The following is a 12,014-nucleotide window of genomic DNA, read 5'->3' as shown; positions in this document are numbered from 1 at the left end:
TAAAACCTCAAAAAGCCCCGTTTAAATATAATAATTTAAATTAATAAGCGGTTAAAGAAAACAACACATTTGGACTCGCAGCCCTGGAAACAGCCCCGAATCCCCCGGGCTCTAAACATCAATCTACTGCAGAAATTCCGATCAAAGTGGATTCAAAAGCTCTAAAGCGGCGAATCGGCCGCTCGGGCTCCAAACGCGATAAACGAACCTTTAAAAGCCGATGGAGCCCAACGGCCCGAGCGGCTCCGAGCGCTGAGCGATGGACAGTGCAGAGCTGCGGGAGCCCGGCCGAACCGCGCGGGAACAAAACCGCCAACAGCGCTTTGAACACAACAATTCAAATAAACAAGGGCTCTAAAACCCTGACTGGGACTCACAATCCCGGGAAAAGCCCCAAATCCCCCCGAGCTTTAAACTTGAATTCTCCCGATAAACCGCCAATAAACAGATTTTAAAGGCGCCTTTTGGCACAAATCGGCACCCAAAATACCCAAAAAATACGTAAAAAAAACTTTTAAAAGCCGAATTGCTGAGAAAAAGCCCCGAACCGGCTCCTCCCGCTTTCAACACAACGATTCAAACCGTTAAAGCGGCTCCGGGAGCCTTAACCGCCCCCTCACCCCGCAACCCGCGGCTTTAAAAGCCCAATTTCGATCAAAACCCCCAAACACACCCCAGCCCGCCGCTCGCTCATTAACCCGCTGAGCCGCAGTTAACACCCGCACGATAATTACCGCCCTAGCCCGTCCCGTTACCCGATTCCGGCCGCTCTCGGGTTTCCCGCCGCGGAGGGGGGGGGGGGGGGGGTGCTCAGCCGGTTCGTCAGCGCTCAGGAGCTCGCGCAGCCGCTGCCGCCTCCACGTGTCTGGGCCTGCGCGCGCTCTGCGCCGCCCCCTTTATTACCTCGTTGTCCCGCCCGGTACCGCCCCCTGCCCGCCCTCCGACCAATGGAAGAGCCGGCCCCCCTCTGCCGCGCTGCCCAATCAGCGCTTCGTTGCTGTGGGCGAACGTCGGCGGGAAAACGATGACCAATCAGCGCCTTTTCTACCTCAGGGGTGCTAGCGAATCAGCGTCTGTTACTGGGAGGACGAACAAAGGCTGAAAGGCAGTGACCAATCAGTGCCTTCCTCCCCTCAGCGGCACGATGGCCAATCAGCGCCTTCTTCCACCCCCTCGGAGAACCCCACGTGGGGATAAGCCAATGGACGACTTCCATGGCTGACACCGTCAGCCAATCAGCGAGCGCCTCCTCCCTCCCTCGGTATAAAATAGCGAATGCGAACAGAAGGGGGAGACAAGATGGCGGAACAGGAAGTGTCATGGCGGCGTGCGGCGGCGATTGAGGAGGAAGGCAGAGAGTCGGGGCTGGGCGGAAAACCGGCGGCTCCTTCGGCCGCGGCGGCTCCTCCGGCAGCAGCAGCAGCGATCGGGGGATGTGGGGGAACGGAACAGCGCCGGCTTCTCCGGCCGCGGCAGCAGCGGCGATCGGGGGATGTGGGGGCGGGAACCGGCGGCTTCTCCGGCCGCGGCAGCAGCAGCGATCGGGGATGTGGGGGGGGCGGGAACCGGCGGCTTCTCCGGCCGCGGCCAGGACGTGGCTTCACCGGCACCGGGGGCGCGAGCCCGCGCGCTGCGGGGCTGCGGGCGGGTGCGGGGCCGGGGGCTCCGGGGGTCCCGAGCGGCGGCCGTGGGGCGGGAGGGGCGGCTGTGGTGATAACCTGCGGGGCACTTAGGTGGCTGCTGTGGGGGCTCTTCAGAGGCGTGTCTGGAGTTATGGGGCAGGAACGGGGCTGCTATAGCGGTACCTGTGGGGCAGCCATAGGGCTGCTATGGAGTTACTTTGGGGTCACCTATGGGGGGGGGCCGTGCGCGCAGCTGAGTGTGGCCCCACCCACGGGGGTGGGGTAAGTGCTGAGGGGCGGGGACTGGGAGGACACGCCCATGGGGAGGTCTGCCTGGGGGAAGTGGGCAGGGGGTGGAGCCTCCGTGTGTCACGCCCCCATAGGAGGAGCCTCTTGGGGTAAGGGGAGGGACATGCCCGAAGGGGGCGTAGCTTAGGAGGGGAGGGGTGGAGCCGAGATAAGGGTGGGCTCTGTCCAGCACGTGCTCTGAGGGGGCGTGGTTTAGGAGGGGCTGAGTTTGGGGGCGGGGCTTCGATGCGTCATGCTGCTGGGGGGGTGGACGCGATGAAAGGGGAGGGGTCTGTAAGGGACACGCGCCTCGGGGAGGGCACAGACGGGCAGGGGCGGAGCTTGGACGGGGTGGAGTTGGGGGTGTGGCTTTCTCAGACCACGCCCTTGGAGGGAGAGGCCAGACTGGACAGCACACTGAAAAATTAAAATTAACTGTTGTTAACCACATCGAGTTTGCTGTCTTTTATTTTAACTCAGAGGTAATTAATACCGGTCATGTTTTTGCACAACCCCAGAAACGCTGTGGTTAAATTCAGGTTGTCATAACTCACTGTTTTCTAATTTTATTTTACATCTACATATCTTTTACTGTTCCGTTGGGAATCATTACTGCCTGGGAACTTTTTAATACCTCTATTTATAAACAGCCGCTATTTAGTGGTTCCTTTTTACTTCTCTTTAAAACAATATGTAACGTTTTTGACTCTGTTTTTTTCTGAGCTTTGTTGCCTCCAATCTCATGGCTCTGTTAGAATTTAAATACTAAACACTCCCGATTACTTTCCAATGCTGTTTAAAATCTAAAGCTTCCTTACTTTGTTTCCTATGCAGTCATTCGTGCCTGCCTGCAGTTTATTTCATAACGGTTGTGCAAATGGAGCTACCAATGACTCCACATTAGTTTTCTGCCTTTACCATTTCAAAGGAATTCCAAACAATGTGTTTTTAAACTAGGATTCAGATTGGGAATAACTGCTGCCTAGTTCACCAAGAAGTAATAGCTGAAATTAAATTCAGTTATTGCTCACGCCTAAATAATTTATTTACACTCTAACATTTTTATCATTACATTACTACCAGCCGGATTAACTAGCACACATTTTTTATTATAGATATAAACTAGAGGTTTTTTTTCTCTACAGGTATTACTTCCAATTAGTGCTCCAGTATTTATATTCCACTCTTTTAAATTTTACTACATAAATTGGGGAAAACTACTGTCTGCAGAGTTTTCAGTAACGGCTAGAGTAGATGACAGGCATTATTTACTCCCAAAGACTCTTCTGGTTACTCTTATTTAAGTTTTAATTCTAAATGTCTTACAGTAAGTAAGTAGTTACAATAATAAAACACCAGGGCCTTGGAATTTCCAGGAAAACCCACCGCAGCGCCTCGACGTGTCCAGAGATGGTCGGTGCCGGCTCCGCCAACGACGCGTCCAACCAGCCCCACAGAGCTGCCGGGGCTGCGGCAGCGCGACGGAACCGACTGGAGCGGGGGGAGGAGACTCAGCCCGGCAGGTACCGCACGGAACGGGAAACACCGGGCAGCGCAACTTCATTTCAAAGGAGGAACACGCACACGGAGCACAAAGGATGTTGTTCTGCACGGGACACGCGCTGTCCTTGGCAGCTGCACGGCAACGTTGGCTCTGTGACTTGGAGATCTGGTGGCAAATGAGGGAGCTCTGCACGTTGCACCTTTCAAACCTGCACACAGAATCACACTGCACCCCGCAGGTGACACCAGAAACTAGGAAGCCTCCAAAAAGAATTTACAACCCCTCACCCAAACCAGTTACACTCACCTCCACAACCAGTCCTGCTCTACACACATCTCCTCCTCCTTCACATGCCCTTCAACAGCCAGATCCACAGCCGGCTCCTCACGGTCACTCACTGCACTAAACGCAGCAGGGTGGGGGAGAAAGCTAAAGGAAATTTTTTTAAAACTCCCTCTGTTTCTTTCGGTGGCAGTTCTGGCGTTATTTTTGTTGGGGGTTGGGGGACATGCTGGGGTGTTTTTCGTTACGGAAACTGCTGTTTCAGCCTGCAAGTGAAAACAAACCACACGCACAAGGCTGGACACGGTCGAAGAAGTCCCAGCTCGTCCGGCAGTCACTGACAGCGCGTCCGTTCAGCCGTCTGCCCGCCCTGACACGCTCGCCCCGAGACGGACCGGCTGGACACACACACGTGTACTGGGGAACTCGCACCAGCGCCGCGTTCTGGGGAGGAGGGAAGGACAAACCAGAAATAAATCCTGCAAGAATCCGTCTCTAAAACACTGCAGATCAACAATGACAGTTGTAAGTCACAGAGACTCCTCATTTTCTCTCTGACTCTCACAACAGTAACAAGGAAGTCCCGAAGGATGGAAAACACCAGGATAGGCTGGGAACAACAACAAAGGTAGGTAAAAGAAGGTAAATGGGGGCTCTCAGGGCCCCAAAAGACAAACTCAGCTGTCCTGAGAGGAGCAGATGGGAATCAGAGGAGTTCTGAGGGCATCGCGGTGGGGGGCTGTCCTGGCTTTGTTAAAGAACAAGTTTCTCTTTTAGTGAATTTGCTTGTCAGCTAAAGCTTCATATTAGCTGCATTTTCCTGGAGAACCAGATACATGTTTTGGTAAACAGAGCAATGGAATGCTAACTTGTTGCTAAGGACAGATTCACATCTTGCAAGAGGGGCAACAAGAAACAGGTGACCAAGAAACTGACCAACTGTGTATAACATCCCATTCACGTGAATACTTCATATAAAAGTGGGAGATCACGAGGATCTTGTCCACTTTGCCGAGAGAGTCCTCGACTTCACGGGTCCTGCGGCCGCACCGAGCGGGTCCTCTGGCCACCTCGCCGCCTGAAACGAGGAAAGAAACGGGACGGCAGAGTCAGCAGCACTGCTAAGCCACGTTCTGTACTGCATTTGGTGAGGTTAGTTATAACTGTTTGGTTTCTCGCTGACAACACATCTGTTAATTATTAGTTAAATATAAACTAAAGTCTCAGCTTCTAAACAACGTGTTACTTAACCTTCCGTCTCCCTCTTGTCATGCAGAAGGATCTAAAAGGTGAAAAATGTCCCCTCATCGTGCGGGCACTCAGAAAGCATTTCCCTCACGTCAACCGGTTAATGAGGGCTGCATCTTCTATAACTTCATCGCAGCATACATTAACTTGGCAGCTTCTCTTCAAAAGCGAGAAGAGAACACAGGGACAGGCACCTGAAAAAACAAGGCAGAGAACAAAGCAGCTGGGAACATCGTGTCATTTACACGTGCACGTACCACCGCCCCCCAAAAGTGGGGGGGCTCTCCTAGGAAAACAAAGCAGGGGCAGCGCCCCAAACAGCCGCAGCCCCCGGCCCACAGGCCGGCAGCTGCCCCCCGGCACGGCAATGCTGCTGGCCAACCTGAGCAGGGAGCTGTTCGTGCCGGCCAATATCGACACCCCCCTTCTCCAGGCAGTTTGGAGAACTCTATTTGCCAGTGTTGCCCCGGTACATTTCCCTCGTCCAGTTGCTCTTCTCTGTACCCTGTATAAAGTATTAAGATCGTTTTCTAGACACGTTTCACATTGCCGGGTCACTCGCTCGCAAAGAGTTTATAAATTCGCTCTTACCTTTTTGTCTAATCTTGACAGAGCGCATCAGCTCCTCACGCCGCGAGGCACCGCTACTCCGCCGTCGCCGGTGACGGCTGCTTTGGACCCTAATTCTACTTCGGCTATAAATTTCCTATTAATTTCTTATCCTCTTTGTTACAGTTTCCTGATGTTGCTTGCAGGAGACAGCCACCTGTGATCAGAGACGTGGCTTTTGTGTCGGTCTCTGTCCTTTCGCTGGCTGGTTTTACAGCGGCGGCTGCCAATTTATTTCCAGTTTCCTGATCGGTGTTTCCCTTCTGAGGGCCTTTGCAACGCATGACGGCAACTTTTCTAGCAACAGCACAGCTTCCAGCAACTGGAGCATCATGTTCAATCTGCCTTCCTTGTGCTGTTAATAAACTTTATTCTTTTCAAATGGCTTCAAGGGCATGCACCAATCGAAAAACCTGCTTAGAATCAGTGCAAATATTAATCTTCTTCTCTTTGCAGAACTCTAAAGCTCGCGTGAGAGCAAGTTCTTCAGCTTCCTGGGCAGAAGTCCCTGGAGGTAAAGGTTCAGCTCCCATTACCTGCTGGGCAGCCGTCACCGCACGCCCGGCTTCACGTACCCCTTGCTTTACGCAAAGCTGCTTCCATCAGTGACCCAGGAGTCTTCAGCATCCTCCGGCGGCCGGTCCTTTCAATCCGCTCCTGCTGTTGCCAAGCATTCGTGGGCCACCGACTGCAGGACGGATCCACTGAGGAAAGGAGCCGCACCGACAACGGTAGCAGTAGCAATATTTACGTCATTAAACGTTCTAAGGAGGCACCGAGGGAGGGATGTTGTTTGCACACAAACGGGGACCTGACCCCCGTCGGGGGGACGGACACTGACACGCAGAGACCTGACTGCGAACCCCTGCGGGTCAAACGGCGTCTCTGGCCCCTGGCCGTGCGCTGCAGTACCCGAGTTTAGCCACAGGGCGGCAGCACTGAGGCGCGCCGCGGCACCGCATTGGGGCGGCCGGGTGCAGCACCGCGCTTTGTCCACAGGACGGCGACACTGAGACCCGCCGCGGCAGCCCCGGGCGAGCGGTCAAGCCGCATGTCGCGGGAATCCCGCAAAAAAAACCCAAAAAACAAACGCAACAAAACAAAAAAACACACAGAGAGCCGCGGCACGAAAGCCGCGCCTACAGGACACAGAACCCGCCGCGCCTCGCCCCGAGCTCCCGCCGAAGCGGCGCCCCACTCGCCACACCACCCAGCCTGCAACCGCGCCTAAGCTCTGCTTTTAAACGTGCCCCCGACTAACGGGGGCTGCGCCGCTCCCGGAGGGACTGCCGTACCGGGCACGGGCGCTGCGCCGGAGGGAGACACGGCTCCAGACCGCAAGCCTTCAGCGCACCTGCCCTCAGGGTCACACGCCTCCCACCAGCTTCGCCAGCTCGGCCATAAGGGCGGGGTGGAAATGGAACCGAACGCCTCCGCGCTGGCCCATCCCCCTCCCCCCGTTCCAACGGCACGGCACTCACCTGCTGCCTCTTTCGCTGCTCCGTTCCCCTCGCGCTCTCCCGCCGTCCCGCCGGGCTCCGACAGCCGCCGCGCCCCGGAGACCCACGCGGCGGGAGGTCCCTGGCTGTCTCCTCCTTCCCCTCTGCCCTTCTGCCGCCTCCGGGGAACCTCACAAAGGGCGGCCCTGAGCCGCCTGCCTCCAGATGCCCGGGCGCCGGCCGATTTCCCCATTACACTAATGGGGAAAAAGAACCCTAGAAGCCAAACCCAAATTTAAAATTGCAACGTGTCTTTTCCAAGCAGAATGAGCCTGTGATTCCACTAAAAAGGAGGGCAAAGAGCAGGTCAGCTTATCAGAGAAAGACAGTGACAGGGAGCCAGACAAGGTGACACAGAGAGAGGGAGAGAGAGGCAAAAGGGACGCAGAGGCCAAAATGAGCGCTCCACAGCCTCCCCTCCCTCGCCCCGACCCCCGTTTCCCCGTTAACTCCCGCTACCCGCCCCGAGACACCACGGATGCGTTTGCCAGGCAGGCAGCTGTTCAAAAGGGATTGAATCGGAGCGCTCTGATTGGCTGCTTTCCACTCCACCGCGCCGTGCTCCTATTGGATGCGCCTTCCCGCGGTCCGCGCCCAGGTGCCTACCTCAGCGTCGGACCTGACTGAGGACTGCACAACTTGGGCATGCGCAGTAGGGAGAGCCCCAACGCCCGCCCCTCCGGCAACCTGATTGGCTGCCTACGCACATCACTTGCATTTCTCCCCGCCTATCAGCGCTCCGCCCCTCCAGCCCTCCCGAGCCATCTGATTGGCCCGCTCTGGATCCTCACCCGCCTGCTCTGCCGGGACCCCCACGCCCTTTGGCCGCGCGGCTTCCAGCAGCCGCGTTTAAAAGGAAACAACAAACCGCGCTCCTCTGCTTTACACTGAAAAGGGGGGCGGGTGGGTCCCCACAGCAGAAAAAACCCTTCCGTCTTGCATTGCCCTTCGCCATTACAATTGCATAGTTGTGAACTCGTCAACGTAAAGCAGCCGTCTGACAGACAGACACTCAGAACTTGACTAGGCTGGGGTTTTTGTCTGTCTTACACACACGGACTTGCACTTCTCTGAGGAAACAAATTCATTTTTAAGCACAGCCTCTCCTTGGGGAAAAAACATGCCCACTCCGAGCTCCCAAACACCAGGCAGCCGTGGGGAAAACAGTGAAAGGCAAGACCGACAGCAGCAACGGCAAGTGCAATCTGGCTTCAATTCTGATCATGCACTTAAAAGCCTCTCTCAGTCCTACCAATGACGGCTCCTTTTCTGGAAGGACAAACTGAACGTCCTAAACTGAAGACTGCACGGAGCACAACTCCACCGGCAGCCAAGTGGAGAAGGGGACACTGGCAAAAAAGCAGGCCAAAGCACCTGAACCCGTCTGCCACCCCCAGCCTGCGGCCAAGAGACCGGGAGCACCCTGCCGGAGGGGCCGCGCGCCCTGCAGCTCTGGCCGGCAGGTCCCTCTCCCCTCCGCCCCCCAGCACCGAGGAGGCGCTGCCGCCTCCGCCTGTGCCCCCTCGCAGCGGGGCTGCCCCGGGAGAGCCGGGGGACCCCGCCTCGCCGCTGCCCCGGCAAGGGCACGGACGGGCGCGGGTTTAATCCCCAAGGGAGAGAGAGACCGGGCTCCCCGCGCTCACCTCCCCGGGGACAGCCCGGCCAACGGTCGCTCCAGCTCCGAGCGGCTCCTGCTCGTTGCCGCCGCAGGTCACTTCGGCTCCGCCTGACGCAGCCCCCGGGCAGCGCGCCCCGTCCGTCTGCCGCAGCTCTGGCTCGTCGAGGCCCCGCCTCCGCAGCTCCCGCTCCCGACGAGCTCTGTGCAGCAGCCTGGGCTTCCCACGAGGTCACAGATCCACCGCTGCCAAAAGAACGAGGATTGGGATTAACCCTTCTAAGGAGCCATCGAGGGAGGGATGTCGTTTTCACACAAATGGGGACCTGACCCCCGTCGGGGGGACGGACACTGACACGCAGAGACCTGACTGCGAACCCCTGCGGGTCAAACGGCGTCTCTGGCCCCTGGCCGTGCGCTGCAGTACCCGAGTTTCGCCACAGGGCGGCAGCACTGAGGCGCGCCGCGGCACCGCATTGGGGCGGCCGGGTGCAGTACCGCGCTTTGTCCACAGGACGGCGACACTGAGACCCGCCGCCGCAGCTGCTGACCCTCTTCGGCTAATGCAAGACAAAGGCATCTTTGAAATCCAACACAGCAGACCGTTTGTGATTAGCTCGCAATTTATCTAACAATGTGTAAGGGGTAGCTGCTACTGGGTGTAAATCTGCAGTAATTTTGTTTAGTGCTCTCCAGTCTTGCACTACCCTATAGCTTTTACCGTCTCCCTTCTTTACGGGCAGGATTGAAGTGTTAAATTCTGACTTGTGTTCTATCAGCAGCCCAAATTGCAAAAAGTTACCGATTATTTCTTTTACCCCTTCTCTAACCTCTGATTTCAGAGTATGTTGTTTAATTCGGACTGGCCCAGCTCCCGGTTTCAAATTAATTTTCACTGGTTCCGCATTCTTTGATTTACCAGGAACTCCTGGTAATGAATGCAAACACCCAATACTGACAGATATTAGCCAGCTTGGGAAAAACAGCTTCTCGGGCGGAGATGGTGGAAGCTTGTACACGGGTACCTCCTCCGTCGCTCTTTCATGCCAAGTTTTCCCTCTGCATCTGAAATCAAGTTATTCAGCAAGTCACCCAGCAGCTCATCAACAGCTTGACCATTCCACAGGTCTGCTTTCTATTGCGCAATAACATTCCAAGCTCTCATGGAGTCTCTAAAACACCTGTGAAGGGACTGTCCGCTCCCCTGCCCACAGCTACTCCAACCCAGATGACTGCACAACCTCTGCCTACGCAATTTAACGCGTCAGCAGATCAGCCGGGGACTCCCAGAGCCCCGTCCACCCACCCCGGACTCCACGCCTCCGGGCAGAGCAGCTCCGAGCCAAACGCGCACCCGCGCAGACAGACGCTCCACAGAATGTTATAGACCACACGACAGCCACAGCACCAAAAACGCTCCACAACGAAAACGACACTCCGAGACCAGACAGGCATCCATCCAAATAATCTACGGGGAGGCAGCGGTGAGGCCAGGAGCCTCTCCTACAACCCCAAACGAAAAAGGAGCCCAACGTCACGGCTCCTGACGAGACGGTGGCACCGCCGCAACCCAGCAGAGACGGCGCAACCAAACGAGAAGCTGCTGCAACGCCTAAGAACTTCTTCCCAGCATCTTGAAGTGCCAGTCCCCGAGACTGGAAGGGTAGAGAGCACAGCTGCCGGCACAGCCCAGGACAACGCCACAAACACCACCGACCAGAAACGGCCAAAACGCAAGAACCCTCCACGCTTTCGGCTGCTGATACCAGAAAACCAGCGCCCAATTGGCGCTACGCCAGTCGGCACCGGCGTTCCAGTTCCCGGCATGGCACCCGAGACGCCTTTCGTGTCCCTCGAACGCAACGAGACCCCAGGATCGTCTGACAGGCGCAAGGCAGGCTTCCCGAGCTACACCACAACGCAGACACAGGCTGGAGCTGCCCTGCCCGGCACACGCTGGCATCGCACTGTAAGGTTCCCCAGGCCCTTTACCCGCCCAAAGGGGACTGTTCCTGGACGGCCCTTTCCCTTTTCAGAACTATACCCCCGTCCCTGCGATTCCCAGCCCCTTCCCAGCCCTCGTGCCTCCACCCACGGCCTGCCCGGCGCCTCCGGCCCCCACCTGCTGCAACTGACGAGGCTCCGGCCTCCGCCGCCCGCCCCTGCGCCGGAACGTTCGCCCTGTACCCCTCCTCTCCCTTCCCTTTACTCCCCCCTGCCGCACGCCTGAACTTCGGTTCCTCCACACTGGTTTCCCCCTCCCTCTCCCGGCCGCCTGGGTCCCCCTCGGGGGTACCTGGAAGGCGCAGTCTCTCGGCGCGTTGTTCTCGAAGTCACCGTCGTCCTTCCCGAAGAGGCTGATGAGCTGACCGGCCACCTGCGGCGGGGCCACCGGGTCCCCAGGGCCCCAGCATGTGCCCCTCCCCGCCGCGCTCCCGGCCCCTCGTACGTCATCACGCCGCGCCGCAGGGAGCGCGCGGTCTCCGCCATGGTGCAGCTCGGTAAGTGCCCGCGGACGGGGCTCAGCCGCCCGGCCCGGCCCCGCCGCTCACCGCCCCCCTCTCTTGCAGGCAGCCCCCTCCTGAGGGCTTACCGCGGCGGGCACGTCGTCATCCGCCTCGCCCTCGGGGGCTGCACCAACCGGCCCTTCTTCCGCATCGTGGCGGCGCACAGCCGGCGCGCCCGGGACGGGAAGTACCTGGAGCAGCTCGGCTGCCTCGACCCGCTGCCCAACGCGCACGGCGAGCGGGTGGCAGGGCTCAACCTGGAGCGGCTGCGCCACTGGCTGGGCTGCGGCGCGCAGCTTTCCCGGCCCGCCGAGAAGCTCCTGGGTAGGCCCGCAGCTACCGACTGGGCGGGGGCCCGGGGCGGCTCGGCGCGGCTCGGCCCAGCTCACCGCCTCTCCCTGCAGGTCTGGCGGGGTTCCTGCCGCTCCACCCCATGACGGTGACGGGCGCCGAGAGGCTGCGGCGGCGGCGAGCGCAGGAGGCCCCCCCAGCACCTGCGGACGGCTCGCCGGGGCCCGGCGCCGCGTCCTGAGACACCCCGGCCGAGGGGCTGCACCGTCCCCTCAGTGCGTCTGACCGCATTAAAGCGTCGTTTGCACACTCTACACTGTGCGTGTGCTGCTCTCTCCATTTACCATGGCTGCCGAATTTAGAGCAGCAAAAGGGATTTTCCTAGTACAATTTAGCCCAAGCTTCTAAATAAATAAGTAAATAAAACCTGGTATACTGAGCTTATAAAGCATAATTCTCAGACAGCTGTTGTGATGCTGTCAGAAGGTGAGGACTGTGAACCAATTACAATGAGCAATTCTGGTGTCTTGCAAATGGTCAAAGTGCAGT

The 12,014-nt window shown here is 57.7% G+C and overlaps 2 protein-coding genes across 7 annotated transcripts; one reads left to right on the top strand and one right to left on the bottom strand.

Annotated features, from left to right (window-relative positions):
* Window positions 1–2,355: 2,355 nt before the first annotated feature.
* LOC309448231 (uncharacterized protein) lies at window positions 2,356–11,121 on the bottom strand (the record flags this gene model as incomplete). Of its 6 annotated transcripts, none has more annotated exons than XR_014185755.1 (6): window positions 2,356–5,138; window positions 5,327–5,449; window positions 5,536–6,257; window positions 7,035–7,268; window positions 8,696–8,913; window positions 10,964–11,121. XR_014185755.1 is itself a non-coding variant. In XM_082069587.1 (6 exons), coding segments are annotated over 6 exons (846 nt in total). In that variant the 3' UTR covers window positions 2,356–4,141. The 6 variants fall into 6 exon arrangements, 1 of the variants encoding a protein (XP_081925713.1); XR_014185756.1 differs by having other exon boundaries at window positions 5,536–6,241; XM_082069587.1 differs by lacking the exon at window positions 5,327–5,449 and having other exon boundaries at window positions 2,356–4,142; window positions 5,033–5,138; window positions 6,129–6,257.
* Window positions 11,037–11,779, top strand: MRPS16 (mitochondrial ribosomal protein S16). Its single transcript, XM_082069588.1, has 3 exons — window positions 11,037–11,168; window positions 11,238–11,498; window positions 11,579–11,779. Exons 1-3 carry the CDS (start codon window positions 11,156–11,158, stop codon window positions 11,704–11,706), a joined length of 402 nt encoding a protein of 133 aa, XP_081925714.1. The 5' UTR covers window positions 11,037–11,155; the 3' UTR covers window positions 11,707–11,779.
* Window positions 11,780–12,014: the final 235 nt, after the last annotated feature.

This window comes from Streptopelia decaocto (assembly GCF_964273445.1).
Source record: "Streptopelia decaocto genome assembly, chromosome: 20".
NCBI classification, from domain to species: Eukaryota; Metazoa; Chordata; class Aves; order Columbiformes; family Columbidae; genus Streptopelia; species Streptopelia decaocto.
The sequence above is the reverse complement of the archived record's forward strand: the minus strand, read 5'-3'. Positions and strand labels throughout refer to the sequence as shown.

Bases quoted from the DNA above. Each gene is read 5' to 3' on its own strand.
- MRPS16 (XM_082069588.1), top strand. The intron at 11,499-11,578 runs GTAGGCCCGCAG...CTCTCCCTGCAG, and splicing joins GCCCGCCGAGAAGCTCCTGG to GTCTGGCGGGGTTCCTGCCG.